The 18,266-nt window shown below is 49.6% G+C and overlaps 1 protein-coding gene across 1 annotated transcript in view; it reads right to left on the bottom strand.

Annotated features, from left to right (window-relative positions):
* The window catches only part of lasp1 (LIM and SH3 protein 1), a 116,001-nt gene that overhangs the window by 66,886 nt on the left and 30,849 nt on the right, over nt 1-18,266 (bottom strand). The window contains exon 2 of the mRNA XM_078424944.1: nt 10,142-10,236. Within this exon, the coding sequence (XP_078281070.1) occupies nt 10,142-10,236 (95 nt within the window). The remainder of the gene's footprint in view (nt 1-10,141; nt 10,237-18,266) is intronic.

Genomic DNA, 18,266 nt, shown 5'->3' with positions numbered 1-18,266 from the left:
TACATAAACAGTTCACAGCGCCCCCTCAGAGGGCTTCAAACGCTAGGGAGTAGAAATAGGTTTAGGAAATAGAAATAGAACCAAGCTTCTCCATTTCAGTAGCTTTCCCCTCGCCTCCTTGGCTAATTATTTAAAACACATTTGGGTTTCTCCCAGGCCAGCTATAAATAGGTACCGAAGCCTCAGGCAAAAATCCGAGGCTTTTATTGTTGCAGCTCTTGGTCTCGTATCACGTGACAGGAAAGTCCCAGTGCATTGATGTGGCCGTTTCGTTCCCCCCCCCCCCCCCCCCCCCCCCCCACCCCACCCCACTATTCCCGAAAGTACGGTGCAGGAGGGGGAGCGAGGGGACTGAACGCTGGACAAACGCAAAAAACACATTCTTCCCGGCCTGGATCATTTCCATTGGGACATTGACCGCGTCCGCCAGTCAGTCATTCCCCCTGCTCCAGCGGCCAGCCCCCAAATCACATCACGGTCAGGCAACAAAGACCAAGGGGTGGACGGGTTACTCAGCACTTTGCAGTTCGGGCAGTCTGAGAATAAAGGGAAGGCCATTTAAAACTGAGGTGTGAAGATACCTTTTTCACCCAGAGAGTTGTGAATCTGTGGAATTCTCTGCCACAGAGGGCAGTGGAGGCCAATTCACTGGATGAATTCAAAAGAGAGTTAGGTGGAGTTCCATGGGATATCGGAATCAAGGGATATGGGGTGAAGGCAGGCACAGATTGTGGATGATCAGCCATGATCACAGTGCTGGCTCAAATGGCCAAATGGCCTCCTCCTGCACCTATTTTCTATGTTTCTAATACTCCGTAAATGGCTTGATAGTAATCATGTATTGTCTTTCCGCTGACTGGATAGCAGGCAACAAAAGCTTTTCACTGTACCTCGATACGCACGACAATAAACTAAACTAAACCATTATTATAGACACAAAATGCCAGAGTCACTCAGCGGGACAGGCAGCATCTCTGGAGAGAAGGAATGGGTGGCGTTTCGGGTCGATTCTGAGGAAGGGTCTCAACCCGAAAAACGTCACCCATTCCTTCTGTCCAGAGATGCTGCCTGTCCCGCTGAGTTACTCCAGCGTTTTTGGTCTATCTTTGGTTTAAGTCACCATCTGCAGTTCCCTCCCACACATTTCGAAAACTAAACCATTGCTCAATCTCAAATTCCCCTTGGGAGATTTGCCAGAGTTCCAGCAGCTGTATGTTGCGATCATGTGGCACAAAACAGCTCTCAAACAACAGCAGAGAATAACAGCTCCAAGTGCATTTTGGAAACAACCCATCAGCGACAGAACAGTGAGGACACTTTCCAGGAACTAGGCCCATAAAATTAAAACAAGAAGAGACCTTCAACTGAAAGGCAAAAGACAAATTGTACAAGGTTGGCTTAGCATCAAGACTTGTTGCTTGGATCCACACACATCCCTGCAGATGGAGAATGGTCATTCTAACGCTGACCTCCCATTACATCCTCCATTAGCAGTTGCCAACTATCTCACTCCAAAATAAGGGACAAGGTGACGTCACCGCCCCCGCGCCCCGCGTGACCTCACCCAGCCAGCGGCCACGTGTTCCCGCTCCACCAATGGCTGCCGCCCGGGCTGGGAGGCGGGTTGCTAAGCAACCTCCCTTAGGCAGCGCCCAGACCTCCGGGCCTACAGTGTCGGGACGACACTATCTGGACCTACAGCATCCGGGCCTACTGCGCCCCCCGGGCCTAATACGGGACAAGGGTGGTCCCATGCAGGACAAACCAATTTAGCCCAAAATACGGGATGTCACGGCTAATACGGGACAGTTGGCAACCCTATGCCAGGGAACGTGACTGCACAGACCTGCCCGACTTCGGTGCATCCGCCCCATTCATGCAAATACCTACAGCCTTTCACATTGTAAACTGCTTACAATACTTCAAACCAGTGCCAGCCAAGTAAACCCGACACTGAAGACAGACACAAAAAAGCTGGAGTAACTCGGTGGGACAGACAGCATCTCTGGAGAGAAGGAATGGGCGACGTTTCGGGCTCAAGACCCTTCTCCAGGCACCTAGTTTAGTTTTAACGTGTAGGAAAGAACTGCAGATGCTGGTTTACACCAAAGATACACACAACATCTTGAACTTAGACACAATCTCAGAGAATCATGAGAAGAATAGAACGGATAGACCCTGTGGGTTTTCTCCGGGGGCTCGGGTTTCTTCCCACACTCCAAAGACGTGCAGGTTTGTAGGTTAATTGGCTTTGGTAAAAATTGTAAATTGTCCCTCGTGTGTGTAGGATAGTGCTAGTGTAGATTGATCACTGGTCAGCTCAGTCAGGCAGCATCACAGGAGAGAAGGAATGGGTGACGTTTTGGGTCGAGACCCTTCTTCAGACTGAAGAAGGGTCTCGACCCAAAACGTCGCCCATTCCTTCTCTCCTGAGATGCTGCCTGACCCGCTGAGTTACTCCAGCATTTTGTGAATAAATACCTTCCATTTGTACCAGCATCTGCAGTTATTTTATTACACTAGTCAGCATAGACTTGGTGGGCCGAAGGGCCTGTTTCCAGACTGTATCTCTAAAGTCTAAAGGCATTGCTGGAGTTGCTGCCTTTGGATAAAAGATCAAAGCAAGGCACCAGCTGCTCTGGGCCACGTTTCAAGATCCCATGAAGGCCAGCCAGATATCCTCGCCATCTTGCCCAACACTTATCCTTTAAAGCACTTAAAGAGAAAAATAACCCGCCCATTCTGGGATCTGGCTCCTTCCTACTTTACAACAGCGACCCACTTCCAAACGAGCTTTAGTTAGCAAGTACTGAAGCCAAGTAAACTGTTACATAAATGCACGTTGAACAAATCCCTAACCTCAGCTGAACTTCCATGGAGTCGTAGAGACATAGAGCATGGAAACAAAGAAAATAGGTGCAGGAGGAGGCCATTTGGCCCTTCTAGCCAGCCCCGCCATTCATTGTGATCATGGAAACAGGCCCTTCGACCCAATTTGCCCACGCTGACCAACATGCACTAGTCCCATCAGCCCACACTCCCTCGAAACCTATCCAATCCATGTACCTGTCCAAATGTCTATTAAACGTTATGATAGTGCCTACCTCAACGACCTCCACCGGGTTCTATATACCCGCCACATTTGCGTAAAAAAAGTTACGCCTCATGTTGCTATTGAATCTTCCTCCCCCCCTCACCTTAAACCCACGTCACGCAATGAAACTCGGCATCAAGCCGTGTTGTTGGAGGTGCTTGGATGAGAGGGGATCTTATCGAAACGTATAAGATTATTAAGGGGTTGGACACGTTAGAGGCAGGAAACATGTTCCCAATGTTGGGGGAGTCCAGAACCAGGGGCCAGAGTTTAAGAATAAGGGGTAGGCCATTTAGAACGGAGATGAGGAAAACCTTTCCCAGTCAGAGAGTTGTAAATCTGTGGAATTCTCTGCCTCAGAAGGCGGTGGAGGCCAATTCTCTGAATGCATTCAAGAGAGAGCTAGATAGAGCTCTTAAGGATAGCGGAGTCAGGAGGTATGGGGAGAAGGCAGGAACGGGGTACTGATTGGGAATGATCAGCCATGATCACATTGAATGGTGTTGCTGGCTCCAAGGGCCGAATGGTCTACCCATGCACCTATTGTCTATTGCCTACCCATCACCCACCTGTGCACCCAGGAGAAAAGGAAATTCCAAAAAGTGGGTAGACACGATCGGTTCATCACAGATACTGACCTCCCTCCCCTCCATCAAAGGGATCTAGAAACCAACCAACAAACCTGTTTGGGAAGGAACTGCAATCTTATCTCCGCATGAAGGAGGGTCTGAAGAAGGGTCCCGACCCAAAAGGTCACCCATTCCTTCTATCCAGAGATATACAATAGACAATAGGTGCAGGAGGATGCCATTCGGCCCTTCGAGCCAGCACCGCCATTCAATGTGATCATGGCTGATCATTCTCAATCAGTACCCTGTTCTTTGTGGATGCTGGTGTAAGAAAATAACTGCAGATGCTGGTACAAATCGAAGGTATTTATTCACAAAATGCCGGAGTAACTCAGCAGGTCAGGCAGCATCTCAGGAGAGAAGGAATGGGCGACGTTTCGTGTCGAGACCCTTCTTCAGACTGATCTGATTGGCTAATTGTGGATGCTGGTGGCTTTTCTGTGTTGTAGATGCCCTCCAAGGCTGGTAGCTGTGTTCCGATGGTCCTCTGAGCTCTATGGACTACCCGCTGTAGAGCTTTCCTCTCTGCCTCCGTGCAGCTGAGATACCACACAGGGATGCCATGTGTTAGGATGCTCTCTATGGTGCAGCGGTAGAAGGTCGTCAGCAGCTGTTGGGGTAGACCAGACTTTTTCAGTGTTCTTAGGTAGAACAGTCGTTGCTGTGCCTTCTTGACCAGCGCAGCAGTGTTATTGGACCATGTTAGGTCCTCCGAAATGTGAGTGCCCAGAAACTTGAAGCTGGACTTCACATCTTCACATCAGTAGAGTCATTCATTGCCGACAGAGGATGAGAAACATAGGAAATAGGTGCTGAAGGCATTCGGCCCTTCGAGCCAGCACTACCATTCAATAGGATCATGGCTGATCATCCAAAGTCAGTACCCCGTTCCTGATTTCTCCCCATATCCCTTGATTCCGTTAGCCCCAAGAGCTCATTCGAAGTCTCTCGATACTCCAGATGGATGCCAACTAAACAAGAGTTGCTGTCCTGTGGGGACCTGCCCGTGCTGACAGCTGATATGGCCCCTGGCAGCAGCAGCCGCAGCAGCAGCAGCCAGGAAACAAACTACAACAAACTACAGAGCAAAAGCTGCAGATACCAGGAGCCAACGTTCAACAGAGCCTTCCTTGTAAAGTAAGAAAATAACTGCAGATGCTGGAACAAATCAAAAGGTATTTATTTCACAAAATGCTGGAGTAACTCAGCGGGTCAGGCAGCATCTCAGGAGTGAAGGAATTGGTGACGTTTCGGGTCGAGACCCTTCTTCAGACCCTTCTTCAGACCTGCCTCGTAAAGTGCTCATTAAACTGTTCCCTGCATTGGCAACGAAACACTCATGGCAAAGAATTTTAACGTGCGCCTAAAAACCAAGGGCGGTCACGGTGGCGCAGCGGTAGAGTTGCCGCCTTACAGCGCCGGAGACCTGGGTTCAATCCCGACTACGGGTGCCGTCTGTACGGAGTTTGTACATTCTCCCCGTGACCTGCGTGGGTTTTTCTCCAAGACCTTCGGTTTCCTCCCACACTCCAAAGACGTACAGGTTTGTAAGCTAATTGGCTTGGCATAAATGTAAAGATTGTCCCCAGTGTGTGTAGGATAGTGTTAGTGTGCGGGGATCGCTGGTCGGCGCGGGCCCGGTGGGCCGAAGGGCATGTTTCCGCGCTGTATCTCTAAACTAAACTAAAAACAAAAATCAGCGACTCCCCCACAACTGAATAATTAGTATTGTCAGGATGAAGAACATGGAAGCACTAATCTTTCAAAGTGTCCTTATCAAAGGCAAGGATAAATTATCCTTTGTACATAATCTACAAGATCAACTGATTCCCCCTCCTCTCTTTGTATTTTTCGCCTTTCTGGAGGTAATAAGGTGCTTAAAGCAAAGAGCTTTGCCCAGAGTGTGTTTGAGGCTTGGCTTCTCTCTGTAAACAGATGAAGCTACCCAGTATCTTATTGTGAGAACAGCAGCCCGGCAGATAGAGCCGCTGCCTCACGTCGCCAGAGACCCGGGTTCGATCCTGACCTTGGGTGCTGTCTGTGTGGAGTTTGCACGTTCTCCCCGTGACCGCGTGGGTTCTCTCCCCGAAATCCCAAAGACGCGCGGGATTGCAGGTTAATTGGCCCCGGCATATCTGCCTGCATATGGGCGGCACGGTAGCGCAGCGGTAGAGTTGCTGCTTTACAGCGAATGCAGCGCCGGAGACTCAGGTTCGATCCTGACTACGGGTGCTGCACTGTAAGGAGTTTGTACGTTCTCCCCGTGACCTGCGTGGGTTTTCTCCGAGATCTTCGGTTTCCTCCCACACTCCAAAGATGTACAGGTATGTAGGTTAATTGGCTGGGTAAATGTAAAAATTGTCCCTAGTGGGTGTAGGATAGTGTTAATGTGCGGGGATCACTGGGCGGCACGGACTTGGAGGGCCGAAAAGGCCTGTTTCCGGCTGTATATATATGATATGATGATGATATCCCATATCTGCCTGCATATCCCATATCTGCCTGCATATCCCATATCTGCCTGCATATCCCATATCTGCCAGCATATCCCATATCTGCCTGCATATCCCATATCTGCCTGCATATCCCATATCTGCCTGCATATCCCATATCCCTCCGTTCCCAGTGTATCCATGTGCCTATCCAATAGCCTCTTAAATGCTGCTGTTGTATCTGCTTCTACCACCAATCCTGGCAGCCCATTCCAGATACCCACCACCCTCCGTGTATTAAATAAAAACCTTGCCTCGCATATCTCCTTTAAACGTTGCCCGCTCTCATCTTAAAGATGTGCCTTGGACATTTCCACCTTGGGAAACTAGGTTCTGACTGTTGACCCTATCTCTGCCCCCCCCCCCCATAATTTTATACACTTCCAGCAGCTCACCCCACAATCTCCAGCATTCCAGTGAAAACCATCGGTCTGAAGAAGGGTCTCGACCCGAAACGTCACCCGTTCCTTCTCTCCAGAGATGCTGCCTGTCCCGCTGAGTTACTCCGGCGTTTTGTGTCTTTCTAACTTTGTCCAACCTCTCCTTACAGCCAATGCCCCCTAATCCCCATTACCAGCCACACTGGGGGGGGGGGGGGGCGGTAACCCACGTTGATCACAAGTCGAGGGTCAGACAGATACATGGAGGGCTTCGTCCTCTGGTTGGATGTCTACATCAGGTCTTGTCGTTCAGACACTGCCCCCTGACAAAACTGCCTTATGCTTTGGTCACCCTTTTTTTTTTAAGGACTGATGTCGTTAATCTGACAAGGGCGCTGAGAAGACTTCCGAGGATGCTGCCAGAACTCGATGGGCCCGAGTTGTAGGGAGAGATGAGCAGGCTGGGGCTTTATTCCTTGGTGCACAGGAGGGTGATGGGTAGGCAATAGACAATAGGTGCATGGGTAGACCATTCGGCCCTTGGAGCCAGCAACACCATTCAATGTGATCATGGCTGATCATTCCCAATCAGTACCCCGTTCCTGCCTTCTCCCCATACCTCCTGACTCCGCTATCCTTAAGAGCTCTATCTAGCTCTCTCTTGAATGCATTCAGAGAATTGGCCTCCACTGCCTTCTGAGGCAGAGAATTCCACAGATTTACAACGCTCTGAGTGAAAAGGTTTTTCCTCATCTCCGTTCTAAATGGCCTGCCCCTTATTCTTAAACTGTGGTGGCCCCTGGTTCTGGACTCCCCCAACATTGGGAACATGTTTCCTGCCTCTAACGTGTCCAACCCCTTAATAATCTTATATGTTTCAATAAGATCCCCTAAATTCCAGTGTATACAAGCCTGGCCGCTCCAGTCTTTAGGGGGTGCCAACTATCTCACCCCCAAATAAGGGACAAGGAGACGTCACCGCTCCGCGCCCCACGTGACCTCACCCAGCCAGTGGCCATGTGCTCCCGCTCCACCAATGGCGGCCACCCAGGTTGGGAAGCGGGTTGCCACGCAACCTCCGTTAGGCGGCTCCCGGGCCTCCGGACCAACACTGCCCAGAAGGTACACACAGATTTTAACCAGATCTGCAGTTTTTTTCCTACTACACTGTCCGGACCTACAGCGCCCCCTGGGCCTACAGCCCCTCCCCCCCCCCCCTCCGGGCCTAATACAGGACAAGGGCGGTCCCGTACGGGACAAACCAATTTAGCCCAAAATACGGGATGTCCCGGCTAATACGGGACAGTTGGCAACCCTAATGAAGGGTGATGTTTTAGAGGAGTATAAAATCATGAGAGGAATAGATCGGGTAAATGCAGGATCTTTTACCCAGAGCAATCATGAACCAGAGGGAATAGGTTTAAGGTGAGCGAGGAAAGAGTTTATTGGAACCCAAGAGGCAACTTTTTTTTTTTACACAAAGGACGGTGGGTGAATGGAACGAACTGCCAACGTGTAGCTGCCAGACACCCTTCTTTAGGCAGAGGGTGGCGAATCTGTGGAATTCATTGCCATAGACTGCCGGCCGTGGAGGCCAAGTCAACGGATATTTTTAAGGTGGAGATTGACAGATTCTTGATCAGTACGGGTGTCAGGGGTTATGGGGAGAAGGCAGGAGAATGGGGTTAGGAGGGAGAGATAGATCAGCCATGATTGAATGACAGAGTAGACTCGATGGGCCAAATGGCATCATTCGGCTCCGAGGCTATGGCCTCCAGTCCTAGACTCTCCCACTCATGGAAACATCCTCTCCACATCCACTCTACCCAGGCCCGTAATGGCAGATCCCTGTGCCCAATCTTAGACAGGTCTCGGCCCGAAATGTCACCCATTCCTTCTCTCCAGAGATGCTGCCCCACCTCGCTGAGTTATTCCAGCATTTTTGTGCTTATCTCCTCGCTTTTTGAATTATGTTTTGCAAATTCCTGATGTAGCTGCTTCCAGCAGGGAGTGTATTCAGGATCATAGTCACTCCCTGCTTTGAAAAATATGCAGAGATTATTAGGTGATAAAAAGGTCAGATGTAATTGAAACAAAACATTTCCTCTGCACCATCAACGGATAAACAGCACGAGAGAAGAAAATTACTCAGGGAAAATAATATCCCTCAGAAACATCGAACAGTGAATGCCGAGGCCTGTTGGAAATAGAAGACATGCCCTCCAACCAAATAGATCAATCGCCAATAAACGAAAATCAAAACAAACTGCTGAAAACGCGAAACAAAAGCAGAAAATGCTGGAGAAACCACAGGTCAAAAGTGTGAAAGGAATCCAGACCACCCAGAGAAAGCCCACACAGTCGCGTGGAGAACAGACTCTGCAGTAAGGCAGCAACTCTACCGCCGTGCCACCATGCTGCCCTTGATGCCGTAGGGCTGGTCCATTCTGTATCTTCTAATTGATTTCGAGATCAATTTATTGTCACGTGTATCAATTAAGGTTCAGTGAGATTTGAGTTACCATTGATCAATCGTTGGCTAACACAAACAAGGTCACCAGCCCTTCCTTCCAAAGCCTTCTGGTGACCCATGCCACAATGGAGCCAAAGGCAGGTACTGGTTTAAGGTCAGGTCGGGCTTTAATCTTAAGCTTGATCCAAGATCGACCCACCGAACTCATGCCCAACACATCAAGCGGAGTATCATGACAACCTTCCTGCACAAAGGCCTGTGCGATTCACCAAGCCAAGCCAACACAACCACACCAAGCATCAGTACACAAGTGGTAGGTGTAGAATGAGGCCATTCGGCCCATCAAGTATACTCCGCCTTTCAATCATGGCTGAGCGACCTCCCTTCCTAACCCCAATCTCGTGCCTTTCCCCCATAACCCCTGACACCAGTACCAATCAAGAATCTATCCATCTCTGCCTTAAAACATCCATTGACAGCCTCCACAGCCTTCTGTGGCCATGACCTCCAGATTCCACAGAATAAAGAATTTCCTCCTCATCTCCTTCCTAAAGGAGCGTCCTTTGATTCTGAGGCTGTGACCTCTGGTCCTAGACTCTCCCACTAGTGGAAACATCCTCTCCACATCCACTCTATCCAGGCCTTTCACTGTACCTGTACGTTTCAATGAGGTCCACCCCCTCATTCTTCTAAACTACAGCAAGTACAGGCCCAGTGCAGACAAACGCTCATCATAGGTTAACCTACGTATTCCTGGGATCATTCTTGTCAACCTTTCTGAGCACATTGTTTGACCTTTCACTCCATCTGCCATTTCCCATGTCAGGGTTCAAGTTTAATGACATATTCACAGACGTAAAATTAAGCAGCGTTCTCTACCTTATCTCCACTGACCTGGCCTCCACAGCCTTCTGTGGCAATGCATTCCACAGGTTCACCACCATTTTGTGCACTGCACCTCCCGACCTCAAGTGATCAAATAACTGTTCAGGGTCGGCATGTGGGCTCAGGTGAGTGCAACTCGCTCGTAAACATAGGCACCAACAGGACAGACAGAGGGCATGGGTACTTACGCATTGCAATAAGGCTTCTTATCGTATCCTTTGTAATTCTTCATGTTTAAAGTCATTTTGCAGGTTTCACATTGGAAGCATGCTTTATGCCAGTACTAAAAGAAGAACAGAAAATAAGGACGTTGTTAATGATCGTTGTAAGAAACCCCCTTTCCCCCCCACCACAAAAAGCCATTTCCCAATTTTGTTCCATCTAATTGAACTGCAGGTAGACACCTTCTTGGGTAGACACAAGGAACTGTTGGTCTCCTTATCTCTCATCCTTTTGCCCCCTTTTAATCTCTAGCCTTTGACAACCCATCTGCCAATTAATTAACCCCCCTCACCTATATCCACCTATCACTTAAGAAAGACACAAAAGGCTGGAGTAACTCAGTGGGTCAGGCAGCATCTCTGGTAGGGTTGCCAACTTCCTCACTCCCAAATACGGGACAAGGTGACGTCACCGCCCCGCACCCCACGTGACCTCACCCAGCCAGCGGCCACGTGCTCCCGCTTCACTAATGGCGGCCGCCCAGGCTGGGAAGCGGGTTGCTATGCAACCTCCGTTAGGCGGCGCCCGGGCCTACAGCGGCCCCAGGGCTACAGTGTCCAGGCCTACAGTGCCGTCTGGGCCTAACACGGGACAAGGGCGGTCCCGTACGGGACAAACCAATTTAGCCCAAAAGACGGGATGTCCCAGCTAATAAGGGACAGTTGGCAACCCTAATCTCTAGAGAGAAGGAGAGATGCTGCTTGACCCACTGAGTTACTCCAGCATTTTATGTCTACCTTCAGTGTAAACCAGCATCTGCAGTTCCTTCCTACACACTCCACCTATCACTTACCAGGCCCCCCCCCACTTCTTTTCCAGCTTTCTCCCCCCTACTACCATCAGCCCGAAGAAGTGTCCCGACCCAAAACATCGCCCATCCGTGTTCTCCAGAGATGTTGCCTGACCCGCTGACTTACTCCAGCATTTTGTTTTCTACCTTCTCAGGTAGTCTATTCCTGGAATTTCCAATCATATAATCGGTCACCCTGTGTCTCTTCCTCCAGCCCCCATTGGCCACCCAAAGGATCCATCCCCTCTGCCTTCGTTCCCCAGCCAGTTATCAGATCGCCATCAGCCTGAGGAAAGGTCCCAACCCGAAATGTCGACTGTTCATTTCCCTCCACAGATGCTGTGTGACCAACTGAGTTCCTCCAGCACTATCTTTCATTTTGGCTCAAGATTCCAGCATCTACACTTTCTTGAGTTATCAGGTCAGATAGTTTTCCACTGTCTGGCTAAAGGTCTCTATTCCACCACCCCACATTCGTGATATTTTTCCGGTCTAGGTTTATTAGTGTCGCGTGTACCGAGCTACAGTGTAAAGCTTTGCATACTATCCAACCCAAGCAGTTGGTCAGTTTAACACCATTAAAAGCACTCAAAATGAAAATAAAACCAAAGAATATTTTCGAACAATCCTTGACTTGCGTCTGGGAGGTGGGGGATTCGTTTGGTTTAGTTTAGAGATACAGCGCAGAAACAGGCCCTTCGGCCCATCGATCCCCGTACATTAACACCACCCTACACACACTAGGGACAATTTTACTTTTATACAATTAAAGCAAGCTAATTAACCTACAAACTCGTTCGGCTTTGGAGTGTGGGGGGGGGACTGGAGAAAACTCACAAAGGTCACGGGGAGAACGTGCAAACTCCGTACAGACAGCACCCGTAGTCAGGATGGAACTAGTGGTCTCTGGTGCTGTAAGGCAGTAACTCTACCCCAGCGCCACCGTGCCACCCAATGTGACTTCACAGACATTGAGGGAAGAACTGATAGAACGATATGAACTGATGAGAGCCATAGAGGTTTTTTAAATTTTGAGAGGGATGGACAGAGTTGACGTGGGTAGGCTTTTCCCTTTGAGAGTGGGGAAGATTCCAACAAGGGGACATAGCTTCAGAATTGAGGGACAAAGGTTTAGGGGTAACATGAGGGGGAACTTCTTTACTCAGAGGGTTGTGGCTGTATGGAATGGGCTTCCGGTGGAAGTGGTGGAGGCTGGCTCGATTTTATTATTTAAGAGTAAATTGGATAGGTATATGGATAGGAGGGGATTGGAGGGTTATGGTCTGAGTGCAGGTAGATGAGACTAGGTCAGGGAGAATGGTCGGCGTGGACTGGTAGGGCCGGACAGGCCTGTTTCCATGCTGTAGTTGTTATATGTTATATATATGTTATAGATAGGGTAGACAATAAAACCATTCATCCCAGGAGACCAATATCAAAGACTAAAGGGCATAGCTGTAAGTGAAAGGGGCAAAGTTTAAGAGGTGCGCAGGGCAAGTTTTTTATTAGCACAGAGAGTGGTGAGCGTTTGCTGGGAGTCGTAGTGGAGGCAGGCACGATAGCGGTATTTGTGACTTTGTCAGAGAGGCACATGGGTATGCAGGGAATGGAGGGATATAGATCAGACGCAGGGTAGAGGAGATTAGTCTAACTTGGCTTCATGTTCAGCACAATGTGGGCCGAAGGGCCTGTTCCTGTGCTGTACTGTTCCAAGTTCTATGACAAGGTTCTCAAGAGTCTAGTTTACAGTCACGTCTGCCGAGGTACAGTGAAAAGCCTTTGTTGCGTGCTAACCGGGCAGCGGAAAGACAATACACGATTGCAATCGAGCCGTTGACAGTGTGCAGAAACATGATAGAGGAAGAACTCTTTATTATAGATCTGCCAGTCCTGCTGTCAATCCCCTGCAAAGCCTCTAACATAACGTACAAGACACTGAACTGTCGGCAAAATGTACGTGAGTTACAGCCGTGTGTGTAACAGGTAGTGACTCACACGCACATGTTATATTTATACACTCTTGCCTTTGCCTGTGGTTTGACAAGATGCAGATAACCCAGCAAGATAGAAACCACATCACTGGAGAGGATGGACAGGCGACGTTTGGAGTCACGATGCTTCTTCTGCGTGATCGGAGTGTGGAGAGGGCGGGGGGAGATGGAAAAGAGGGGTCAGGGAGGAGTAAAGACCCCAAAGAGGTGGCACGGTGGCGCAGCGGTAGAGTTGCTGCCTCACAGCGCCAGAGACCCGGGTCCAATCCTGGCTGCGGGTGCTGCCTGTACGGAGTTTGTACGTTCTCCCCGTGACCCGCGTGGGTTTCCTCCCACACTGCAAACGATCAACAAGACCATCCACAAGGGAATGGTGCATTGTAATGGCTGCCCTGTTCATCATTCACTGTCTACAACACCACCTCGCCAGGTGAGATTAGCCCTGTGTGTTTGTACGATGATGATGTTGATGTTACTCACCCGCACAAATCACACGGGTATGGGACAGGACAGGACAGAGGATGCTGGTCAGGACTTGCAGGCTTCAGTCATAGCCAGAGGGTGGATAGTTTACAATGTTCTTCTCTTGAGCGTAGGAGATCGAGAGTAGGATACCTTATTGAGGTGTACAAGATCACGAGGGACATACATAAAGTGAACACTCACAGTTTTTTGCAGGGTAGATTGGTTCCAAAATGAGAGGCCACAGGCTTAAGATGAGAGGGAGGCAGATTAAGAGGAAGCTTTATATAATATAAGAAAATAACTGCAGATGCTGGTACAAATCGAAAGTATTTATTCACAAAATGCTGGAGTAACTCAGCAGGTCAGGCAGCATCTCGGGAGAGAAGGAATGGGCGACGTTTTGGGTCGAGACCTTTGTTCAGACTGATCTTCAGAGGAAGCTTTAAGTCATTTTTTTCTTGTCCATATCTGGAATGAGCTGCCAGAGGAAGCTGTAGAAGTGGGTACTATTATGACTTAAGGGTGGCGCAGAGGTAGAGTTGCCAACTGTCCCGTATTAGCCGGGACATCCCGTATTTTGGGCTAAATTGTTTTTTCCCGTACGGGACCACCCTCGTCCAGTATTAGGCCCGGGGGGCCGCTGTAGGCCGGGACAGTGTAGGAGTGTGTTTGCCGATCGGAGGCTGCGTAGCAACCCACCTCCCGGCCCAGGCGGCCGCCATTGGTGGGGCGGGAGCAGGTGGCCGCTGGCTGGGTGAGGTCACGTGGGGCGCGGGGCGGTGACGTCACCTTGTCCCGTATTTGGGAGTGAGATAGTTGGCACCCTGCACAGAGGTCGAGTTGCTGCCTTACAGCGCCAGAGACTCTGTTTTGATCCAGACTATGGGTACTGTCGGTATGAAGTTTGTACGTTCTCCCACTGACTCGTGTGGGTTTTCTCCGGGAGCTCCGATTTCCTTCCACATTCCAAAGACGCGTGCGTTTGCAGGTTAATTGGCTTCCGTAAAAACCTTGCGGGGACTGTGCGGGTCGGTCGGGGACAAGCTGTCTGTCCGTGGGCGTGGGGAAGAGAGTGGAAGTTTTGTTGCCTCCTTCACAGTGAAGGGGTGTTTGGAGTGACTGTGATGGACGTTTGTGTTGGGGTCATGTTTCTTGTGTGCTTTTTTTTTGTGTGACTATGTAGTTTCGTTCGGTACCTTGGTACCGAATGACAAATAAAGCTCTGTTGAACTGTTGAACTGTTGAATAGTAAATGGTCCCGAGTGTGTAGGACAGTGGTAGTGTACGGGGGTCGTTGGTCAGTGTGGACTCGGTGGGCCAAAGGGTCTATTTCCATGCTGTATCTCTACATCAAACTGAACTAAAACTAAACATTCGGACAGATACGTGGTTAGAAAGTGTTTGGCAGGATATGGGCCAAAAGCGGGCAAACGGAACTAGCCCAATATGCCAACTTGGTCAGCATGGACAAGTTGTGGCGAAGGGCCTGTTTCCATGCTCTATAGCTTTATGATTCTATGACTAAGATGGCAGCGATATACGCTTATATGACAAGGAATAGTGTGTGTAGGAAGGAACAGCAGATGCTGGTTTAAACCAAAGATAGACACAAAAAGCTGGAGTAACTCAGCGGGACAGGCAGCATCTCTGGAGAAAAAGAATAGGTGACTTTCTGGTAGTCACTGATAAAGAATAGGTGACTTTTTCGCAGCTCTAGAGTTGCTGCCTTCCAGCAAATGCAGCGCCGGAGACTCAGGTTCGATCCTGACTACGGGCGCCGTCTGTACAGAGTTTGTACTTTCTCCCCGTGACCTGCGTGGGTTTTCTCCGAGATCTTTGGTTTCCTCCCACACTCCAAAGACGTACAGGTATGTAGTTTAATTGACTGGGTAAATGTAAAAATTGTCCCTAGTTTGTGTAGGATAGTGTTAGTGTGCGGGGATCGCTGGGCGGCGCGGACCCGATGGGCCGAAGGGCCTGTTTCCACGCTGTATCTCTAAATCTAAAAAATTCTAAATCAAGATCCTTCTTCAGACAGAGAGTCGGGGGAAAGGGAAACGAAGAGATATAGACGGATACACGACAAATGAGTGAAAGATGTGCACAAAAGTAATGATGATAAAGGTGACAGGCCATTGACAGCTGTGAGTTAGGTGACAACGAGTCACAGACAATGAGACGACTCTGGAGCTAGTACGACTGGGCAGGGGGAGGGGTGGAGGGAAGAGGGGATACAAGGGTTATGAAGTTAGAGAGATCAATAATCATATTGTTGCTGGTGTAAGCTGCCCAAGCAAAATATAAGCCGCTATTCCTCCACTTTGCGCTAGGCCTCACTCTGACAGTGAAGGAGGCCCAGGACAGAAAGGGCAGTGGGAAGGGGAATTAAAGTGTCTTGGCAAACTGAGAGATCAGGTAGAGTGTCGATTTATGTGAATAAAAGCCCGAATATTCCCATAGGTACCGTGGGACATAAAAGGGACCATTCTTGATCAGTGCGGGCCAGCGTGTATTGTTGCTGAACCCAAGCAACTGGAAATTCCAGCACCAGTCAAAGTCATATCATGAATTATTTATCGAGGTAGGCCTCCCCTGTTCTCGAGGCCCGTGTGCTCTTGTGCAGGTTAGAAATGAATAAAACATCATCATTATGCTAACTTTCTGTTCCCTGTGCTGATAAATCTAAATGCCACTACATCCGCCCGCGTGCAAAGTCGCTGCGACCTTTAATAAGAGTGTGGAACGCTGTGCCATACAAACCTTCCATCTCTTCCTAACGCTGCGCGTGCAAAACAAGCTGAGAACTCAGTCTGGTTCTAGCCTGACTCTTGTCCTTGTGAAATAGGGTCCCCCGTATTAGCCGGGAATCCCGTATTTTGGGCTAAATTAGTTTGTCCCGTACGGGACCGACCTTGTCCCGTATTGGTAGGGTCGCCAACTTCCTCGCTCCCAAATAAGGGACAAACGATGATGTCACATGCCCGGCGCGCCACGTGACCTCACCCAGCCAGCGCCCACGTGACCTCGCCCAGCCAGCGCCCACGTGACCTCACCCAGCCAGCGGCCCACGTGCTCCCGCTCCACCAATGGCGGCAGCCATTGGTGGAGCGGGAGCACGTGGCCGCTGGCTGCGTGAGGTCACGTGGGGCGCTGGGCGGGTGACGTCAATAGACAATAGGTGCAGGAGTAGGCCATTCGGCCCTTCGAGCCAGCACCACCATTCAATGTGATCATTCTCAATCAGTACCCCGTTCCTGCCTTCTCCCCATACCCCCTGACTCCGCTAGCCTTAAGAGCTCTATCTAGCTCTCTCTTGAATGCATTCAGAGAATTGGCCTCCACTGCCTTCTGAGGCAGAGAATTCCACAGATTCACAACTCTCTGACTGAAAAAGTTTTTCCTCATCTCCGTTCTAAATGGCCTACCCCTTATTCTTAAACTGTGGCCCCTGGTTCTGGACCCCCCCAACATTGGGAACATGTTTCCTGCCTCTAACGTGTCCAACCCCTTAATAATCTTATATGTTTCGATAAGATCCCCTCTCATCCTTCTAAATTCCAGCGAATACAAGCCTAGTCGCTCCAGTCTTTCAACATATGACAGTCCCGCCATTCCGGGAATTAACCTAGTGAACCTACGCTGCACGTCCTCAATAGCAAGAATATCCTTCCTCAAATTTGGAGAACAAAACTGCACACAGTACTCCAGGTGCGGTCTCACTAGGGCCCTGTACAACTGTAGAAGCTCCTATACTCAACTCCTCTTGTTATGAAGGCCATTCCATTGGCTTTCTTCACTGCCTGCTGTACCTGCATGCTTCCTTTCAGTGACTGATGCACTAGGACACCCAGATCTCGTCACCCTTTGTCCCGTATTTGGGAGCGAGGAAGTTGGCGACCCCATTGTGAAATGGCGTGGGACATTTTAACCGCTTTTAATAAAATGATCTACAAACGCAAGTTGGTGTGTGGCGTGTGCACTTTAGGGTTAGTGTGATGGAGGACTTCAATGTGGAGCACAGACACTGGCATGGGCCCAGTTTAGTTTAGCGTAGAAAGGAACTGCAGACGCTGGTTTAAACTTGACATAGACACAAAAGGCTGGAGTAACTCAGCGGGACAGGCAGCGTCTCTGGGGAGAAGGCATGGTGACGTTCCGGGTCGAGACCCTTCTTCAGACTCAGCGGCTTCCTGTCCCACTGAGTCACTCCAGCATTTAGTGTCTATCTTCGATTTAAACCAGCATCAGCTCGAGTCTAGTTTAGAGATACAGCGCAGAAACAGGCCTTTCGGCCCACCGAGTCCGCACCGACCAGCGATCCCCGTGCACTAACACCACCCTACACACACTAGGGACAATTTTACATACATACCAAGCCAATTAACCTGCAAAACCTGTACGTCTTTGGAGCGTGGGAGGAAACCGGAGATCTCAGGGAAAACCCACGCAGGTCACGGGGAGAACGCATAAACTCCGTTAAGACCGCACCCGTAGACTAGAACCGAACCCAGGACTCTGGCGCTGTATGTACTGTAAGGCAGCAACTCTACCCCTGCACCACCGCGAAGCCCTTAATGATTAGCAAAATAATCAAGGAAATGTCCTTGTGAATCGTTGTGGGACGTTCTAACCGGATGAATAAATGTTCAATCAACTTTCAGTTTAGATGAAATGGGGACGAAGGACTTTAATGTGGTGAACAAACCCTGGCACGAGTCCAGTCATATCAAAGAGCATGTTTCTGTGCTGTAATTCTATCCAAGAGCAGCTGTGAACTGTAAGTTGGAGATAATGGCTGTTCCGAGGAGAAGTGATGAAGGTTGAGTTACCATGCTGATGGGATAA

This window comes from Rhinoraja longicauda, chromosome 29, assembly GCF_053455715.1.
Source record: "Rhinoraja longicauda isolate Sanriku21f chromosome 29, sRhiLon1.1, whole genome shotgun sequence".
NCBI lineage: Eukaryota > Metazoa > Chordata > Chondrichthyes > Rajiformes > Arhynchobatidae > Rhinoraja > Rhinoraja longicauda.
The sequence above is the reverse complement of the archived record's forward strand: the minus strand, read 5'-3'. Positions and strand labels throughout refer to the sequence as shown.